General features: G+C 43.2%; 1 protein-coding gene across 7 annotated transcripts in view; it reads left to right on the top strand.

The window, feature by feature from the left end:
• TM4SF20 (transmembrane 4 L six family member 20) overlaps positions 1–20,751 on the top strand; it is a 74,417-nt gene extending 53,666 nt beyond the window's left edge. For 6 of the 7 annotated variants that reach the window (XM_056564521.1, XM_056564527.1, XM_056564526.1 and 3 more), the window contains 3 exons: positions 14,123–14,188; positions 15,723–15,874; positions 18,932–20,750. In XM_056564521.1, the coding sequence (XP_056420496.1) occupies positions 14,123–14,188; positions 15,723–15,874; positions 18,932–19,268 (555 nt within the window). In that variant the 3' untranslated portion in view covers positions 19,269–20,750. Of the gene's footprint in view, positions 1–1,714; positions 1,913–14,122; positions 14,189–15,722; positions 15,875–18,931 lie in introns of those variants that run through there. The other variant, XM_056564522.1, reaches the window with a different exon arrangement.
• Positions 20,752–21,598: the final 847 nt, after the last annotated feature.

The raw sequence follows: 21,598 nt of genomic DNA, 5'->3' as shown, positions 1-21,598 counted from the left end.
CTTGCGGCGACGGCCGATAGCTTCTAAATTCTGAGTGTATCAATCCCCACGCACTCTGCAAGATCACCGGAACTTATCTATCCCCTAAATCCGGACGGATCTGCAATAATTACCCTAAATTCAGAGACTTTAGTTTTTTTTCAAAGTCCGCAACAGTTGTCAGCCATTAAGCTATATAAAGACTGTATTCCTGAGACTGTCATTGTTCACTGGATGTACCGCAAGCACTTAAGTAAAGTTACCCAAGTTCAAGTACCTTGTGGACCTTCAGTCATTTTTTTACATGCACCTATCATTTCTGGGAAGGGCGGCGATAGGCCGGAGAATTACCTCAGCATACTAGCCCTCAGCCTGGCGTCACGAACTATAGGGTTAACATTAACCCCTTACCTACTACAACATCCCAACTACCATACACCCCCAAGGCATACCACATGTTCTTAGTCTGCTTGTTTTTAGCAAACTGTTTGCAGGCTTTCCTGTGCTTTATCTTTGGAAGAGGCTTCTTTTTGGGATAACTGCCATGCAGAACAATTTGATGCAGTGTATGGTGTATGTTCTGAGCACTGACAGGCTGACTTCCCACCCCTCCAACCTCTGCAGCAATGCTGACAGCACTCATACATCTATTTCCCAAAGACAGCCTCTGCATATGACACGAGCATGTGCACTTACCTTCTTTGGTCAGCCATGGCAAAGCCTTTTCTGAATGGAAACTGTCTTGTGAAACTTCTGTATGGTCTTGCCCACCAGTTGCAGCTCAGTTTTGGAGTCTTGGCCAACTTATAGCCTAGGCCATTTTTATGTAGAGCAACATTTTCTTTGCCATGAAGTGCCATGTTAAACTTTCAGTCACCAGTATGAGAGAGTATGAGAGTGATAACACCAAGTTTAAGACACCTGTGCTCCTCAATCACACCTGAGACCTTGTAAAATTAAAGTCCGCCCGTCAATGCAAGCCTACGGGAGGGGGTGTGACAGCTATCACGACCCCTCCCGTAGGCTTGCATTGAGGGGCGGAGCCTGATGTCACACGGGGGCGGAGGCGTGATGTCACAAGCCGCCGGCCCGGTGGTCGCCCGTAATCAGACCCGGAGTGAACATGCTCCGGGGACTGATTACAAACGGGGTGCCGCGTGCAAGATCCCGGGTGTCCCCAGCGGCGGGACTCCCGCGATCAGGCATCAGATGTCTAAGCACCGGGGAACCCCTTTAATGTTCAAAAAGAAAGAAGTATTTATTGGTCTAATTGAAAAAATAAACATTTTCTATAGAAAATAAATGATTGCCACATGTTGTATATACAAACACTTAGTTATCGCATACAGTAGGAGGTAAAGGTGTGAGGATGACTACATAAAGATCAGTCAGATATAGGGAAGGACTGGCTTAGATATAATATGGTTGGGTTTTACTAGTGAGAGTGATGAGGAATTTTCATGAGCCTGACTGAGCTAAACTAGTTACATTCCAAGGTTAAATACAAAATAGAAATATGTTACCACAAACCAAGATAAGAAGATTTTATAGCTTAATGATACTAAGGCTCTCAGTGGCCTTACAGAATTATTTATCATATACTTCCTCCTCTATGTGGACTCTAGCCCTATCAATACCCTTTTATGCTTTTAATATTTTTTTTACTCTGGTAAACATTAACATTTCTTTTTAAGAAGCACTGATAATTTTTAGTCTTCAGCACTCACAGGTAACTCCGCACTCTAGCAACATGACTTGCACAGAAAAATGGTCCTCCTGCAATGGCTTATTTCTCTTGGGGCTGGCTTTGTTGGCTATCGCATTTAACTTAACTCCACTTGTTGCTGACTATGTAGAAGATGGGAGACCCTTCTATAATTCAATTTCATGTTATGAGTGGTGGCTCCCGGGACTGGTTGGTGGAGGATTACTTGTGAGTATGTCTAGCTGTACACATAATAACATGTTCAACCTGCGGCTATCTTCTTGGCCTCCCAATACACATGAGTACTTGGTCAAGTGTTAATTTTAATTTCAGTGGGAAGGAAACAAGCAGGACATAGAATTTGGAATATAGAAATTCAGCAATTCCAATCTACATTTCTACCTTTTAGGGTACATCCTTGAGGACCCCATACACATAAGTGTCACCAGAATCCATCAACATGTATCCAATGGGTATGGGATACTTAAATTGTTGACCTATGTTAGAGAGTTCTCTGTTAAGTGTTTACTCTGGGAAAAGCTTCCAATGTAGACATTAAAGCATTAATGTAATTTAAAAATAGTTTTGACATGTCACACAGACGTCAAAAGTTTTGTTTAGTTGGAGCCTCGGTACCGAGACCCCTGCTGATCTCAAGATAGAGCAGGGAGAAGTGTGCAGCTGTGCACTTTACTCCCCAGCTCGCCACCTGATCCAACTCATTCCAGGAGATTGGAACCATAGCGGTCACATCACTGAGACTCAGATTGATCACAACTTTAAACATGTAACACTTTAGATAGAGGCAGCGACAAATGCCATACACTAGCATTGGTCACCCATAGGCTATTAGGTTTTTCATTCAACATATACATACACATTTGATAATGTATCTGTAGAGTGGATGCCATAATTACCTATGGGTGACAGATGTCACTGTATGGCATCCGCCACTGGTGTCCATTACCTATAGACTATATAGGCATCTATTTAAAGGATATGTTATATGAAGTATACCAGCCACACCAGAGCCAAAAAAACACTCCCTAAGTTTCCATCTGACTAATGAAACCCTATGAAAAGCCATATGAACATGTACATTGGGAGTTTACACTCTTAATATAGGGGTAAAAAGAAGATTTGAACAGGGCTTTAAACGGGTTGATTGAAAATGAAGCTTAAGTGGGTTTCTGGCTGTAAGCAACCAAAGTTAAATCATTGTTTTTGCGGGCAGCACTTTTGCTTTTTTAGCACTGGAGATCCGAGTTTAAATGTAATGTAATACTAAAATGTTTACATTCCCATTGTATATCAGAAAATTGCAGTATGTTTTATTGATACAAAGATTTAGCTTTATTAACATTAAACTGTATAATAATTTCCATCGCTGTCATAGGTAACAGCCTAGTATACATTGTTTTTCTGCCTCTCATCATCCCTAATATCATCCAGTTTGGATTCTTATTTACATCCAGAGGCAGTATTACTGAGAGTTTGCTACAATTATATTCAGTCTATTCAATTGTCCGTGAGCTAAATATATCTCCAGTGTAAATCTCTCTCCTACCCAAAAGTTTGGTACAATTGATCAGTGTTTCAGCGTAAAATGTTTAAAGGGGTACTACCGTGCTGACAACTTATCCCCTATCTAAAGGATAGGGGATAAGTTGCCTGATCGCGCGGGGTCCCGCCGCTGGGGAACCCCGCAATCTCGCACGCAGCACCCCGCTCTCATCAGGCCCGGAGCAAACATCCGCTCCGGGTCTGATGACGGGGTCGGTGATCGTGACATCACAGCTCCACCCCTGTGTGACGTCACGCTCTGCCCCTCAATGCAAGTCTATGGCAGGGGGCGAGACAGCTGTCTCGCCCCCTGCCATAGACTTACATTGAGGGGCGGAGCATGACGTCAAATGGGGGCGGAGCCGTGACATCACGGTACTCCTGCCCCGTGATCGGCAGTCATCAGATCCGGAGCAGATGTTCGCTCCGAGGCCTGATGGGGTGCTGCGTGCGATATTGCGTGCGAGATTGCGGGGGTCCCCAGCGGCGGGACCCCACACGATCAGGCAACTTATCCCCTATCCTTTAGATAGGGGATAAGTTGTCAGCACGGTAGTACCCCTTTAAGTCTGGAGTCTAGGCTGCTTAGGTCACATAGGTTTGTCCAGAAGTAAGAAGGGTTGTCTACAAGTAAATGCTATGTATTCAATCTGTAAAGTTTTAAAGGGGTACTTTACTGCCCCAGCGTTTGGAACCATTTATTCCGAATGCTAGGGGCAGCTGTGGGGGGTTGTGACATCATGACCACGCCCCGTTGCCATCACACCACACCCCCTCAATTCAAGTCTGGGGGAGGGGGCGTGGTAGATGCCTCGCCCCCTCCTATAGACTTGTATTGAGGGGGCGTGCTGTGACTTCACAAGGAGTGTGGCCGTGACATCACAACCCGCGCAGCCCGCACCCAGCGTTCGGAACCAAATGTTCCAGCAGTGGAGTACCCCTTTAAAGTCAAAGCCCTAGACTTTGGATAGAGCAGCAGCACCAATGCTCGAACTCAGCTACCCTCATGTACCCTCACAGTCATGCCATGGACTTTGAAAGAACCAGCAGCGATAATGCTAAACCGCATTTAAACAGGGGAAGAAGGACCCATATTATAGCGTCTAGTTGGGGTCCCAGGAGTTATACCACTACCTATCTAGCAGTTATCACCTATGCACTGGATAGGCAGTACATTTTTATTACTGGAATACCCCTTTAAACCTCTCAATGTAAAAAAGAATGTTCACATTTATTAACAGAGCAAAAAGATATTAAAATATGTGAATAACTGAAATACTTAGAACATTTTATTATACAATGACTAGGCTTTAGTTACATAAAAGTGGACAACACACTTTATCTACCATGCACAACTGTAATAAGTAGGGGATTTTCTGGGTTTGGATTTATTTTGTCACATAAACTTGTTCTGAAGGCTTTTTGGTTGTTTAACAATAATATTGGATAATAATTATCTAGGCTTATTAACTTATGAAGTGTCTTGTCCATGGATCCAATAAATGGTTGAGTACATTCCTCGCTGCTCTATTCAATCTATGAGGCTGAGAAAACCCCTGTTCAATTGAATGGTGAGGGTCTCAACATTGGGTGGCTGATTGATCATATATTTATCACTTATCGTGTGGATAGGTCATAGATTAATTTGCTGAGAAAGTGCATTAAGCTAACTGAACCATTCCAGTTATAAAATAATGTGACAAAAATACCCCTTAACACTTCAATCAGATCAACACAATCAGATCAATACTTATATATTCACAGTTTGCCAAAAGGCGAAAAAGGATTAATTTACCAGTTGTCAAAAGAATATACAACTGAACTTTTATTAACACAATGTTGTTACACTACATTATAGAGAAGAATTTTTTTTTTAAACCCATCTCCATTCAGAATGTCTATGTAGGACTGTATTTTTATATCATGAAATTACTTTTGTGAGATACAGCGTAGGGGAATCCTAACAGATTAAGTATTGCGCTCAACATGAGAGGATTTTTGTTACAAAAGAGCAACAAGATATTGAAAAATGTGAATAATTGAAACACTAAGAGCATTTTATTATACAATGACTAGGCTTGATTTATTTACTGTATTATACAATAACTAGGCTTGATTTATAAATATACTACTTAAAGGGGTATTCTAGGCAAAAACTTTTTTTTAAATATCAACTGGCTCCGGAAAGTTAAACACATTTGTAAATTACTTCTATTAAAAAATCTTAATCCTTCCAATAGTTATTAGCTTCTGAAGTTTTCTGTCTAACTGCTCAATGATGATGTCACATCACGGGAGCTGTGCATGATGGGAGAATATCCCCATAGCAACTGCACAGCTCCCGGGACGTAAGTCATCAGAAAGTTAGACAGAGAACAACAACTCAACTTCAGAAGCTAATAACTATTGGAAGGATTAAGATTTTTTAATAGAAGTAATTTACAAATCTGTTAACTTTCCGGAGCCAGTTGATATATAAAAAAAAGTTTTTGCCTGGAATACCCCTTTAATACTTTACAATAATACATATGTTTACAAAAGCATGTGTGACAGATAGAAAACTGGGAGGCCAAATGAATACTTAGTCCGCTCGCGCCAGGCATGTACCAGACTGTCAAGAAGATGCTGGCCGATATGAAAGAGACGGATGTCATTCAAGAAAGTCAGAGTCCCTGGGCGGCGCCCCTTGTTCTGGTCAAGAAAAAAGACAGAACTATCCGCTTTTGTGTTGACTATAGGAAGCTATAGGAAGCTGAACAATGTCACACATAAGGATGCTTATCCTCTACCCAGAATCGAAGAGTCACTCACAGCCCTTGGGTCGGCTGTTTACTTCTCCACTCTGGACTTAACCAGCGAATATTGGCAAGTGCCTATGACCATGGAGGACCGAGAGAAGACCGCCTTTGTGACACCCATGGGACTGTTCGAATTTAAAAGTATGCCGTTTGGGCTATGCAATGCCCCTGCTACATTCCAGCGTGCCTGGGCCATCTGAATTTTCAAAGTGTCCTATTGTGCCTGGACGATGTCATCATGTATTCCAAGTCCTACCAAGGAACACCTCAGTCATCTGTCAGACGTCTTCCAAGTCCTGATCAAGTATGGGCTGAAGATCAAGCCTTCAAAGTGTAATCTGCTTAAGCTGCAGGTTCACTACCTGGGTCATGTTGTTGTTGCAGAGGGAGTCCAGCCTAATCCTGAAAAAGTGGAAGTTGTTAAGAACTGGCCTACCCCACTGAAGTTGGGTGCCATCGAGCAGCATTGGGCCTCAAGATTGGCCAACTACAGTTTCAAGTACAGGAGCAACACGTCAAATGTCAATGCCAATGTACTGTCTCGGATGACCCCCGGCGAAGAACCACCTGTCAAAGACGAGTGGGAAGACGCGGAGATGCTCCCATTTTACCAGAAGTTCGTGAATCAGAATGTTGTGACCGCCCTTGGGGATGGTAAACCCAGGTCCGAGAAGGTCCAAGAAGGCCTATACACTTGGAAGACTCTACAAGACGAAAGTCAAGTCATGGGGGATCTGTTGGACTACCTTCTGATGAAAAAGGTACCAATCCATCTACGCCAGGCTCAGTTTGACTACGAGTTGAAACGTCTGTGGTGACAGAGGAAGCGACTGTTTGTGCACAAGGGACTGTTGTACCAACAGATCCGGTCTCTGGTGATTGACTTCATTAGATTCTGGTTCCTCGAAGAGACGCGGTGATGGTCCTCAATGCATATCATGATCAGTTGGGACACTTTGGAGTCCACAAGACCAAGGCTACTGTCAGTCAAAGATTTTACTGGATTGGAATGCGGCGCAACATTAATAAATGGTGCAGTGATTGTGCAGTCTGCAACGTCACCAAGAATGTGTGCAAGGATGCAAGAGCACCCCTCCACTCCATCCAGAGTTAAAGGCCTAATCAGTTGGTCGTGCTAGACCATGTCCACTTGTTTCCTACCCGGTCCGGGTACACTTATGTTCTCACCATGGTGGATCACTACTCCAAATGGGTTGTCGTGGTACCCGTTAAAGACCTCACAGCCAAGACAGCCGCCCAGATGTTCTACTCCAATTGGGTGCAAACTCTTGGGTGTCCGGAGTCTGTCCTAACGTACCGGGGAATGGCCTTTGAAGCCCAACTCTTCCAGGAGCTGTGTCAATTCCACGCCTGTAAGAAACTTCGGACTACAGCTTACCACCCTCAAGGGAACGGGCTCTGTGAGGGCATCAATCAAGTCTTCATCCATATGTTGCCAGCAGCTTCTGTATCCAAGCAGGAAGAGTGGCCCCGATTGTTGCCCGAATTGTTGGAGATTTATAACAACAAGGTCCATTGTTCTACAGGGTACACCCCTTTCTACCTGATGGTACAAGCCACAAGTTGTCCATCGTAACAGAATCTAGCTATGTCACAAAGAAGACCGACCTGTGCTCCCCGTACCTTCACCACCAGCAGTCAGACCTACAAGGGAGTACGTGCCAGGAGAAGTGATCCATCCATCCATGGATGTTCCAATGTTCTCTTCCAGCCAACCTGCAATCTTCTGTATTGCGCCAACACCGGAATCGGTGCAACCAACCTTAGTCTCCACACCAGCCCCGATCCTGTCACCATTGGCGCCGGTCTATACTCCAGTCTCCAGACCACCTGTCTCACCAATGTCTATGCCCGCAAGTCCAAGTCCTGCCAGTCCAGAACAACTACCTATGCCAGTATTTGACGGGGGAGAGCCTGTTGCAATTCCAATCGAGTCAAGAGCTCCCGAAGAAGTAGGTGTTCCTGAATCCCAAAAGGTGGTTCTGCCTAGGTCCCAACGGTCCACCCAAGGCCAAGTTCCAGCCAGATGCAAAGATTGACTCGTCACAGAAAGATTCAAGTAACACAAAGTCCTGTGCTACACATAGTCCATTGACTTCATGTTCAGTCATGCACATAAGTTTCTACCCACACTAGGGCTGTAACACTCATCATAATACCAGTCCTCACATGTCTATGATGTATCATGTCTAATATTTTCTTATGTCCACATGCTCAGGATACTTTACTGGCCAGAAGGTATTCCTGTTTACCCACTGTGAATGTACAGTAAAAAAAATAAGGTAACAAATGTCTAGTGATGTCTAGTGATATACATAGAGTTCTGGGGAGAAGTGTGTCCACCGAGGGACCCCAGTAGCCAAGGCATTAGGTAAAAAGCCTCTGGCAGCCCAATCCGTCAGAATAGTATCTAATGTTATGTATAATGTCTTAGTCATATCTAGAGATTAGCGAACTTCCAGTAATTCGATTCATCACAAACTTCTAGGCCCCGCATTTGCTGACTTTAGCCTGCATGAATTAGTTTAGCTTTCAGATGGTCCGGTGGGCTGGAAAAGGTGGATACAGTCTGAGGAGAGAGTCAGGCAGAGTCTCTCCATGTCCCCAGGGCCCCCTTTATGTATTATCCCATGTGTATATAAGTTGTGATATTAATAATATACTGTTTCTTTAATTGTTATACCATGTGATTGTTACCCAGGAGGCACTAGTGACCAGGTGACCCCCCCAAGTGACCTATGGACTCTTTGCACAGCCCCCCTATATAACCAGGGGAGGGTCTGCATTCTCTCTCTTAGTTCCTGAGGTCCAGTGCAGTCAAGTAGTCTCAGTGTGTGTCCAGAGCATTGGAGGCCTCAAGCCTAAAGTCTGCAGCCACCTGTCAATTGCAAGTAATCCAAAGTCATCTAATTGTCAGTCATCAAGTCAGTCAAGTAAAGTCTACTGTTTAGTCACCGTGGCCTGCATCAAAGTCTGCCTGCACCCTGTGTCACTGGTCACCTCCTTGGGATATTGGCTGTACTGCATAGACTGTGTAATCTGTCTACCCTCAGTAAAGCTACCATTTGTCCGTAACTTGGTGTTGGTGTCTTCATTGCCCCCGTGCCTAGCCCAGGACCAGCGGTATTATCGGATGGTTAAGGCCAAGCCACGCCCTGGTATCATGACAAGAAAGGGTTAATAACATCTGCCCCTTGGGTTATAACATCTACCCTGCACCTCACACCCTGACGCCACAACTGGGTCTATTATACAGGTCAGTATTGGCTTTTTTTTTTTTGTCCCTTAGATAGCTGGCAGCTAAAAGCTCATTCGGCTAAACCTTGCTGTCAGATATCACCAAAATGCAACCAAAATGCATGTGAAAATATTAAAAACACACTACAGTAAAAATATATTTAATTATTTTAATTTATCCATATTAAACAGCGAGAGATCACACTGAATCAGAAAGCTCTTACCTTGTACATTTCTGTTTTACACTTTTCTATCAATTTTTTATTTGAGATTCAGATTGTTTCAACACACAAGGAAATCCAATAATGCAGTGTTTTTTTCCTCTGTTTTACAGCTATGACATTTTGGTACATAGCCTACATTTTTGTACAGGATCAGTTGGTATTACTTTCTGCACTGAAAGCTGTTCTTATCTATGTTTCAGGTGTAATACAGCGATAATAAAAGAATATTAAAGCCTACAATTATCTTAATCCTCTCTGGTTAAGATAAGAATTGCACTTGTCATATGAATTTTCTTATAAACAGAATAATAATCATCAAAAACAATCCAGCCACAATCTCTTGCTCCCTGTATTGCTCAGACAGATGAAGGTTTTGGCTCTTTCAGCATCTGTTAATAACAAAACGGGATATGTTCTAATGTGTAGTATAATATATAAGTAAACATAATTTTATTACTTTTTATTCTGTGACTAGCATGTAGCAATGCCTATTACATATAGACAGACATATTGCAATAGATGGCCATACAGAATTTATGTTTCCAAAAAGTTGGTAGAGCAACAAGAGTTTTGGTAATGTTTTGTTACTAATTAAAAAAAAGAGAAAGTTGATTCACAGCTTTTCTGTAGCCTCTCGAATCATCAACTGTAGCCCTGATAGAAAATGGTATCTTACGATTTACCTCAATGTAGGGTTAAAGGGGAACTCTCAGAAGAAAAACAGGTTGAGATAAGCTCATGATGAAATAGGGCTAGTCATCACGATTTTGGGCATACCTTATTTTTCTCAATAGTCCTCACTAGCTCTGAGATATAAGCCTTATCGTTAATATGCAAATTAGGCTCATGTGCAGAGGGGGTGTTCTTCAGAACAGCAAGAGCCCCACAAGTCCAGCCAATGTGATCTATATCACTGCCCAATGGCCTGTTTGCAACCACTTTCCTTGTTTCACTGACAGCCACAACATAAAGAGGTCATGGGCTGGACTTACCTTGGCTCTTGCTATTCTGCAGAAATAAAAAATAAAAAGGTATGCCCTCTCATATAACCATCATATCGGACCTCAAGGTAGATTAGAAACAATGAATAAGTCTAATTTATAAAAATAAGTAAGTAAAATATCAAACTTCTACGTTGAGAGGGCAAGTAACAGTTAAAATAGTTATTAGAAGCAATCATTATAATAAGGGTACATAAAATAATAAGCAATAAAAAAGGGCTAAGAGGGTACAAATCGCAGGGCTCTTGCAGAAATGGGCACTATTTATTCTTAATTTTCCTATCTCATTGTACCCATATAAAATCAAAAAGGTGAACATACATAAATAATTTATCTATATGGACAGATACCCGGGTATTACTGTAAAATATATACAGTGGTCCCTCAAGTTACAATATTAATTGGTTCCAGGATGACCATTGTGTGTTGAGACCAGAACTCTATGGAAACCTGGTAAATGGTTCTGAAGCCACAAAAATGTCATCCAAAAATAGGAAAAAGTAGGTAACTAATATAGACAATGCAAAAGAAAGAAAGTAAGAAAGATCTGCTGGGGCTGTAAATTAGGGATCGACCGATATAGTTTTTTTTTAGGGCCGATACCGATAATCTGTGGAAGTTAGGGCCGATAGCCGATAACTTATACCGATATTCCAGTATAAGTTATCGGCTATTTATCCCCCCGCGACACCGCTGCAGATCATAGATTTAAAGCGGGCGCTTTAAATCAATGCACTGCAGTGGCTTTTGCGGTGCCATAGGCCGCCGCCACCCGCTTCTCTCCCCCTGCCTGTTCGGGGGTCCTGAGACCTATCACCGCCACTGCTCCCCCCGCCGCGCCGCATCGCGCCTAGGGGTGCCTCCAGCTGTTGCAAAACTACTACTCCCAGCATGCCCGGACAGCCAACGGCTGTCCGGGCATGCTGGGAGTTGTAGTTTTGCAACAGCTGGAGGGCCTCAACAGCTGGAGGGCCTACTGTAGGTATAGTATATTATTGTCTCCGCTCACCGTTCCGGCGCCATCTTTGTGGAGCCCACTCCTATCGCGCGTGCGCCGCTATTCGACGCGTGCGCGATGGCATGGGCTCCCCTACGTTCCCCTCTGGGCGCATGCGCGCGACTAATCGCTCGGCCATTTTTGTGAAGCCATGCCCACACTGACGGGCGCCATATTTGTGTGGCCTGCCTACTATGGATCATGTTTTGTGCGTCACCACGGGACGCCGGAAACATAAGCGCCGTCACTCTTTAGCGCCGGACTTCCGGCTCATGAGGAGAGACGCTCCCTCTTTCCGTCCTACAGGTAATTGGGCGGTCTGTACTTATCCTATCTGGTCTGACCTTATGGATCGGCTGGATCATCATTGGCCCTGACGAGTGTCCATCACCATGATCTGCGGATACTGATTGGGCATGCTAGCCCTTATATACCTACCTCTTTTGGGAATCAGGACACGCCCCCTGACGAAGCCCATACGCGAAACGTGCGTTGGGGTGTTGGTGCTTGGTGCTCCTGGCCTTTGGGTATATGACAGGTAGTCTTTTTTAGGTATTTCCTATTTATGTCTGTTGTATTGCATTGCTGCTCCCTATGTTACCTCAATGTATGTTAGATATTATATCTATTGTTACGATATTATAAGCATGCAGCTACGCCAGCCTTATATTATGTATGCTCTTGACTGAATACCTACATTACCCATACCAGGTCCACTGGCACCTGTTGTCTCCTGCGTAAGGTCATCCTCTGCCTTTTACTAATTTTTTAAAACTGTTTTTTATTGTCTAATAAAGATTGTTATACTTTTTGAAATAATATTAGTATTGTGGGTCTCTTTGTTTTTGGCTATATATTGGTACCCCCGGGACCTACATACGGCACGTATTGTTTTGCCGTTTTTGTTGTTTGGCTAAATTGAGTTGTAGTTTTGCAACAGCTGGAGGGCCTCAACAGCTGGAGGGCCTACTGTAGGTATAGTATATTATACAGACCCCTGTCTATCCCAGAACCCTGACTGTATAGTGGTGTGGATGCTGGATAACCTCGGCAAGGTGCTTGTCCAGTCCTGGTGAAGATGGTGATGCTTCTCTGGGGCACCTCCAGATACGTGGATGTTCCAACCTCCGACCCAGGTAAGGGTCCCAGAACCCTGACTCACCTTCCCAGTTGCTGCAGGGACCGTCCGGGGAGGGTGGTCCATGCCATTCTTCCTGTAGTGTCCGGCGGCATTCCAGGTGGAGGGTGAATCAGTCCAGGCTGTCCTTCTTCTCCGGGGGTCCTCTTCTCCACTCCGGGCAGGCTCCGGCCTAGTAACACTGCATAGACGCCGCTGCGCAGCGACGCACCTGACGTCACGGCGTAGCGGCGTCTATGCAGCGTACTAGGCCGGAGCCTGCCCGGAGTGGAGAAGAGGACCCCTGGAGAAGGACAGCCCGGACCGGTTCACCCTCCACCCGGAATGCCGCCGGACACTACAGGAAGGATGGATGGCCCGGGCCACCCCCATTACGGGTAAGTTTAATTTTTTTTATTGACTCAGAGGGTGGGGGAGGGGCCCGACCGGGGGAGAAAAAAAAAAACGGTATCCGGTTCATACCCGTATACCGCCCAGCACTACGGTGGGGGGGGTGACGCGGTGCGGTGGGTCGGGGAGCGGTCGCGGTGCGGTGGGTCGGGGGGGCGGACGCGGTGCGGGGGGCGGGGCATGATCGGCTTATCGGCAAGGTAATTGCCGATACCGATAATGCCCAAAATCGTGATTATCGGCCGATAATATTGGCCATACCGATAATCGGTCGATCCCTACTGTAAATCACTGTCTATGTAGAGGAGAGGAGCTTCTTCCGGGTCCTGTACAGTACACGCAATGTCCTAAAAAAAAGTTACATGGAGCCACCCTCACCTGGTGTCCAAAGGAGCAGCTAACCCTGGCACAAATAAAAGTAGTACAGGACATGTAGTACCTCCCTGTAATGTAGGGGGCGCTACCAGACAGGAATTCAGTGCAAACACTTCAGTAATACAGGTGTTTTACCAGTGAATGCCCATTCTAATTGGTCAGTTCCTCCAGCCATTGACACCATTCGCAGATCTGGACTGTCTGAAGACTGTATGTTGAGTCTGGTTTTAAGTTCACAAAAGACCATTGTATGTTGAAAATATTGTATGCTGAGGCCATTGTAAGTTGAGGGATCACTGTATGTGCCATGTTATAAAAATAGCCCTAAGGAAATAGTATGCTTAAAAGGAACAAAAGGCCGAAGTATATGTGACGATAAACCCTTTCGGCATATATGGTGATAGTACATCAGGACCTCTAGATAGAAGAGTTTTAGTGAGCTGCTCATAATACAGCTGTCTTCATGCCCAGATTCATGGTGACTGGCCCTACCTAGCCTTGGGCTTATTAACTACCTTGTTATTCTGCTGACAGGTCCTCTTTAAATTGAAAAAATATGTGTATTTACAAACTTTACAAACTATATATTTTTGAAAATCTTTTTCTGTCATAAGAAACAGTCACATTTCTATACATGCACATTATTCGCTAAAGAATATCACTTATTGTCTGCTTTTGCCATTCTCTTCTGTAGGTTTTACCAGCTGTTTCAATGACCTTGGCAGCAAGGAAGAATAAAAGCTGTAATAACAGGATAGGGGTACGTATATATTAATGCCCAATTTCAATGAATAAAATCAAAGAAACTTACCAGCAACCTGTTTTTCCTTTTAAATGTGCATTCTGAGGTAAAATGATTTATCCTCTATCCACAGGATAGAACTTGGGGTGGCCACAGGCTGGTGTTATAAGTGTGGAAGGAGTCCAAATGAAAGTCCTTGCCTGCTTTGATAATGCTAGGCTGCCGCTGTATGGCTTGTATCTGGTTGATTATAAAAAAGTGGGGGGAACCCATGCAAGACAACATAAATTTAAAAATATGTTACCGTGGCCCCTTCCACTGTAATAACACCAACCTGTGGCAGCTTCAGGCCCTGAGCATCATTTTCCTGGTATGCCTGGTTCAGGTAAATAATAAAGGGGTTGGTGTGAGCTGTTTTATGGGTTTACACTAAGCCCCTGCTTGGTAAATGATGTTGTCTATTGTTTCTCAGACAGCTCCACTACTAAGCAAACACCTTACTGAAATAAAAACACCTTACTGAAATAAAAACACCCCTCACCCCTCAGTGACTATTTTACTATAATAAAAAAAAAAAAAAAAAAAAAAAAAAGAAATTCCATGGTCATCAACAAAGTGTACTGACTTCCCTGTAGCCCTTTGGGTACAAGAATTTGTAAAGAAAAAAAAAAATGTAAAATGGGTAAATAAAACAAATATTAAACTTCCCTTTCCTTGGTCCAGCATAATCTCTCCCGGGATTGACAACTAGCAGATAAGCGGAGGCTCTTACCACTGGGAGCCCCACCAAACATGAGAATTAAGATGATCAGTGGCTATTCAAGTGGTCAAACCCCCACTGATCAGCTATCCTTTCATTTAGCCCCATTACTAAGCCAGCAATAAGGATAAAATTAAATTAAAAAAGCAGCTTATCAAAATAACAATACTCCGATGCCTCACATTGACCATTTTATTAAAAAAATAAAGAAATAAATAAAACTGACTTATTACTCAGAATCTGATATGGTCCAAAGTGATGCTGCAAATCTGTAAAAGAAAAAAGTAGTTCAAAAGTAGTTGGTATGCAAGATTTCGGCACACAATCACCATAGAGGCACAGTGATCATGCAACATAATCTGGCATCCCTCCTGCTATTTGCCCAGGAAGCCCTGTGGCACTAATCAGAATACAGTAATCCAGCGCTATATAAACCAGTGCTGGTTTACTGTAGTGAGTGGTGAAGACTCCCTATGTCGGGCATAGAATCTACTAACAGTAAGCCAGAAATGCATAAAGCATCTCTCGCTTACTGTTTAGTAGGGGAAGCAGGGAACTCCTGTAATATTTTGACAGGAGTCCCTGCTCTACATAGTTTCCATTGCACTTTTCTCTGGCATCACCCATACCTTACAGTAGTTAGCTGTAAAACTGGTTCACTAAGGCACAGAAATGTTTCTGGCTACATCGGTATATATCTGCTACATCCATATACCATTCATATTCCTAATTTTGTCATTGCTTTAGTCATTGGTGTGATGAAGCACTAAATTCAATCTATTTGCTCCACAGATGCTGTCCTCCTCTCTGTTGTGTGTTGTAAGCATTATAGGATCTGCCTACTGCACTTTGATATCCATCTATGCTCTCAGTAAAGGGCCTCTGATCTGTGAGAAGGGAAGCAATACTTTGGACCATTGTGATTACACATTGGGTAATCTCAGGTAATTTTACTACCCATTCCTGTAAGATTCCTATAAAAGCTATGAATGCAGAGGTGTAGCTATAAGTGGCTCAGAAATAGCAGTAGCACACTAGTGCCATTGTCTGACCAAATGCCAGTACTACAGTACTGAATAATAGCTGTGAAATGTTTCTGTAAAAATATCTAAAGAAAATCTGTAGGGATGTCTACATCAGCAAATCTGGCAGATTTTGTTACTGCTTTCCCTACAAAAACATGTTACTTCCCTTGCTTGGTGATCCACTAAGAACAATTCCCTTGCCCCTTGCCATTTTCTGCACAGCCTCTGACATATGTACAGAGACCAATGGTGGACCAGAGAAGCATTGCTGTCTGGGACCAATGGTGGACCAGAGAAGCATCTCTGCTGTCTGGGGCTAAATGTAGAAAGGGCACAATTTGAGGTAGCCTGCTTTAAGAAGCAATAATTCAATTGATTTATTTATTTATTAATGCAATACATATGTATTGCATTGATCTAGTCAATCAGCCATCTATTGCAGGCTGTACTAGCAGATCTGTCATGGCAGCCCCAAGGGCCTAGAGAAAACGTCTGGCTCCCATTACAACCGATCGTCAGGGTAGACACTTAGACCCCTTAACCACCTATTACACACAATATAACTCCATTGGACAGATCTCCAATGCTGGTAATTAATAATGGGTATATCAAAAGGGCTAGGTTCCTGAGCCCATGCCATACTTCTCTACCTGACCCACTATGTAACTGTACATCGAGGGTAGGGAAGGGGTTAAATTAACTTGCTGTTACTGTTCATTTACTATCTACACCTGTTGGAAGTCTTTTTCAAGCATCTACTACACTGTCAGTGAAATACAGTTTTAGCACATTGCTTCTGACGTTCCAGCCAACGTACTGTGCCCCCATATTGTTCTTGTATTTAGCCTCTTTTTAAAAGCACTTCTCCCCTTGAATAGTCTTTTTACAGTCTTCTTCTGGTTTACTACAGTCACTCCTCTTCCCATGTCCTTACTTCCCCCTCCTCTCTTTATAGATTCTATAGGCAGCATGTAACTGATCTCTCAGTGAGATGCTAGTCCACCATGTAAACACAAGACACAATTGTGAATGACAAGCTTAACTTTTTGAAGACCCAGGAATTTCAAATTTTAGCATTTAAATATTTTCCTCATAACTTAAATTTCCCATCTAAAGAGCCATATGAGAGCTTGTTTTTTTTGCGGGAACAATTTTACTTTGTAACATCTTTCATTTTATCATAAAATATACTGAAAAACAAACAAAAAAAAGGTTTTCAGTTGAAATCAAAATGAAAGTGCAATTATGCAAATTGAGGGGGTTTCGTTGGAATGTGAGGAATGAGGTAATTATACATCATATGATGTCAAGGGGTATGAAGGGAGGCAGGATTGTAGCCAAAAAAAGTAGAAAGAAGCCTCTTTCTTTGATACAGTTGCTTGTTCTATTGATTTATGCAAAGTTTGTAAAAGAAACATTGACCGTTTAAAGCGTACGTGTCATTATCAAAAACTTCTAATATAATGTAGAAAAAAACATTATGGGGGAGACTTATCAAAACCTGTCAAGGGGAAAAGTTGCTGAGTTGCCCATAGCGATCTGGTTGGTTGCTGTGGGCAACCCAGCAACTTCCCCCTGAACAGGTTTTGATAAGTCTCCTCCATAATGTTTTTTTCTACATTTTTTTCTACATTCTTTAATTTTTTTTAAAAACCATCTGAAAGAAGCATTGTTATTGGTTGCTATGGGCAACTTTTCCTCTGAACAGGTTATGATAAATCTCTCCCTATATGTATATTTGTAATATTAATTGGTTAAAAAAAGTGTATATTTTTGTCGGTGTAGCAATTGCCTATGTATCTTTGTGAGGAGACCAAATACAGGAAGTGCAGGTGGATAAGCAGGGCTCTATACACTGTGGACAAGCAGGGCTCTGTACACTGAGGAAAAACAGGGCTCTGTGCACTGAGGACAAGCAGGGCTCTATACACTTAGGACAAGCAGGGCTCTATATACTGAGGACAAGCAGGGCTCTGTACACTGAGGACAAGCAGGGCTCTATACACTGAGGACAAGCAGGGCTCTGTACACTGAGGACAAGCAGGGCTCTGTACACTGAGGACAAGCAGGGCTCTGTGCACTGTGGACAAGCAGGGCTCTGTGCACTGAGGACAAGCAGGGCTCTGTGCACTGAGGACAAGCAGGGCTCTGTGAACTGAGGACAAGCAGGGCTCTGTGCACTGAGGACAAGCAGGGCTCTGTACACTGAGGACAAGCAGGGCTCTGTACACTGAGGACAAGCAGGGCTCTGTACACTGAGGACAAGCAGGGCTCTGTACACTGAGGACAAGCAGGGCTCTGTACACTGAGGACAAGCAGGGCTCTGTACACTGAGGACAAGCAGGGCTCTGTACACTGAGGACAAGCAGGGCTCTGTACACTGAGGACAAGCAGGGCTCTGTACACTGAGGACAAGCAGGGCTCTATACACTGTGGACAAGCAGGGCTCTGTACACTGAGGAAAAACAGGGCTCTGTGCACTGAGGACAAGCAGGGCTCTATACACTGAGGACAAGCAGGGCTCTATATACTGAGGACAAGCAGGGCTCTGTACACTGAGAACAAGCAGGGCTCTATACACTGAGGACAAGCAGGGCTCTGTACACTGAGGACAAGCAGGGCTCTATACACTGTGGGCAAGCAGAGCTCTGTACACTGAGGACAAGCAGGGTTCTGTGCACTGAGGACAAGCAGGGCTCTGTGCACTGAGGACAAGCAGGGTTCTGTGCACTGAGGACCTGCATGTTCACCTACACTTGCTTACACTTTGAGTTAAAGAAGGATGCTTAAACCATAACTAACCAAATGTCTTATCAGGTATGTAAATGCACATTTTATACACCTTAGAGCAGTGGTCTTAATCTGTGGTCCTCCAGATGTTGCAAAACTTCATCTCTCAGCATGCCCGGACAGCCGTTTTGAGACCACTGCCTTTTATCTTCTCCTTATTTGTTCATTTACTCCCTTTTTTAACAGTAACATCCAGACCCTTACATTTGACCTGGCCTGGTTTCTGAATGATACCTGCATACCTACTTCACCAGCTGATGACAATGTGACTGCCTTCTTTCGGGATGGTTTGCCTAATTTTGTTCCGGATTTTGAGATTGATGAGCGTTCTCAGAAGATTATTCACATCACAGTGTTTGCGGGTTTGGCCACTGTGGGGCTGCTTCAAATGATAGTGGCTCTTAGTCAGATTGTATCAGGTTTTTTCGGTTGCATATGTGGAACCTCCAAATTCAAAAAGAACAGACACAATTCAAGTGGCAATGACAACCGTGGCTACAAGTACTATAATGATTCCGACTGAAACAATGAAATTCATTCCTTGAAAACCCTATATGTATTTCTGCTACTGTGATTATATATGGAAAATGAACTAAGTAAAAAAGGCAGAAAAATTAAAATGTTTTAAACCATTGGTGTATTAAACCGGTATCAGTAGCACATTCTATATTTATTTATGTAGCGCACACAGATTCCACAGCACTCTACACTCAAATCGCACATTTCTTTCTTTTACTAGATAAACTCTCCGTTTCAGTTTTCTTACATAGGGGGAAACAAACAATGCCTACATCATTTACCCAGTATGTCGGCGGTCACTAGTTGACTACCTTCATTCTGTTAACCTTTTAATTGTACATGAAGGATATATCTTGTGTATCTGTAAGTGTGAAGTTACATTCCTCCCTCCCACACATCAGCCACCCAACTCATTTCAGCACAAATGAGCTACATCCATTCAAAAGACCAGTGTTTTCTAACCAGAGTGCCTACAGCTAATGCAAAATGATCTAACTCCCACCCAGTGGTTGCTCCACCCATTGAAGCAGGACTGGCTCCCTTTGCACAACTGACTAGTGATGTCATGTCTTGACACACTGCAACCTCCGAAAACCCAACCTGACCTGAATCATTTTGTATGCTATTAAAAATAAATATTGGGGCGAAAATCACATGACAATTGCAAAACCACCGTCACACACTGGTACAGACACTTTATTATGAACTACACTAACTTTACAGCCCCTGTAGCATAGTCAAATAAAATATAATAATATTGGAATACTCCTTTAAGGGCACAGCAATAAAATTGTGGGGATTCAGCTCTTGGTGCCTACCCCTATCTGCTGATTATAGGTGCTGTGGCTCTTTGATCAGGGTCACATCTAGGGATGTACCGATACTGGTATAGGTATGCAAACTGGACATTTGCATGAGTACTTGTACTCGTGCAAATGTCCCCAATACCTAATCAGATACTCACCGTCACGACCCCTGCTGGCAGGTATCACATAGGTGCCAAACTATGCAGCGCACCCAGCAGCTGAGCCTGCGTCATAGCCAGGACCTGTGGCTAATGCTGAACATCACCAATTGCGGTGATGTCCGGCATTAACCTTTTAGACACCGCAATCAAAGTTGATCACAGGATCTAAAAGTCCTGAAGTTAACTGCCAGCTAGCTCAGGGATGCTGATCGGGATCACCGCGGTGAAATCAGCTGTGAGGACGGCTGGAGGTCCCTTACCCTGCTCCGTGCCATCCAATCATCGCTCCTTTACTGCTGCTAGCCATGGCAGGAACTAGTAGAGAAGTGCTGATAACACTGATTACTGCTATGGCATGGCATTGATCAGTGTATGCAATCTACAGATTGCATGTTATAGTGCCCTATGGGGACAAAAAAATGTGTAAAAGAATAAATAAATAATAAATGTGAATTAACTCCTGACACCCGCTGTGATCCTCTTGTATAATGTATAGATGTGGACGCTCTTCTATGGTCCCCTGCACTGATGTATATATACACATATTCATATTTCTCAGAGAGAGCTGTGATTGGCTAGAACCATCTGGCCAATCACAGCTCTGCCGGAAATATGAATAGGTGTATATATACGGCAGTGCAGGGGACCATAGAAGAGCCGCATCTATACATTACATTATACAGGAGGATCGCAATGGACCTGGGGCAATATGTCAATTAGTACAGGTACTACTACTCCCACCATGGAACAGTGTGTTCAATGCTGGGAGTAGTAGTACTACCTAAAAATTGTAACAAAAAAAGTCAAAAACACACACACTACATTTTTATTATTGTCGGCTAAATTTGTATTGCATTGCCAGCCCACATATATTGATCCCTGTTTAAAAATTAATAAAAATGTTGTTATAAAAAAAAAGATACATTTCGTTAAATACAATTTTTTCCAACACTACTGTATCTTTATTTTTTTTAATGGTACCCTACGAAATTTTAATAAAAAAAGGTATCTCCATCACTTTTTTGGAACGCTAAAGTCCAAAAAAAGAATAAAAACCGCCGGCAAAAACGCCAAAGTTAAAATCAACATGGCGTTTTTCTTGGCGTTTCTATGGGGGAAAAAACGCCACGATTTCTGTGCAAAAAACGCCAAACTAGGTTTTGTTGGGTGTTTTGAAAAACCAGCCTCTGAGCCCGAAATTGCTGGAAAAACACCAAAAGGGTTAAAAAAAATGGCAAACTGAAAAACATCAAGTGGATCTGGCATTTTGCAGTTTACTACTGACTTGCAGCTAACATCCGGACGCTGCATTTTTGCAAAAATAAAAAAAATCCACAGTGAAATTCCAGACTATATCATGCTTTGTC

The sequence above is a fragment of the Hyla sarda genome, chromosome 3, assembly GCF_029499605.1.
Source record: "Hyla sarda isolate aHylSar1 chromosome 3, aHylSar1.hap1, whole genome shotgun sequence".
Taxonomy (NCBI): domain Eukaryota; kingdom Metazoa; phylum Chordata; class Amphibia; order Anura; family Hylidae; genus Hyla; species Hyla sarda.
Note: the sequence above shows the minus strand (reverse complement) of the source record. Positions and strands in the feature narration are given on the sequence as shown.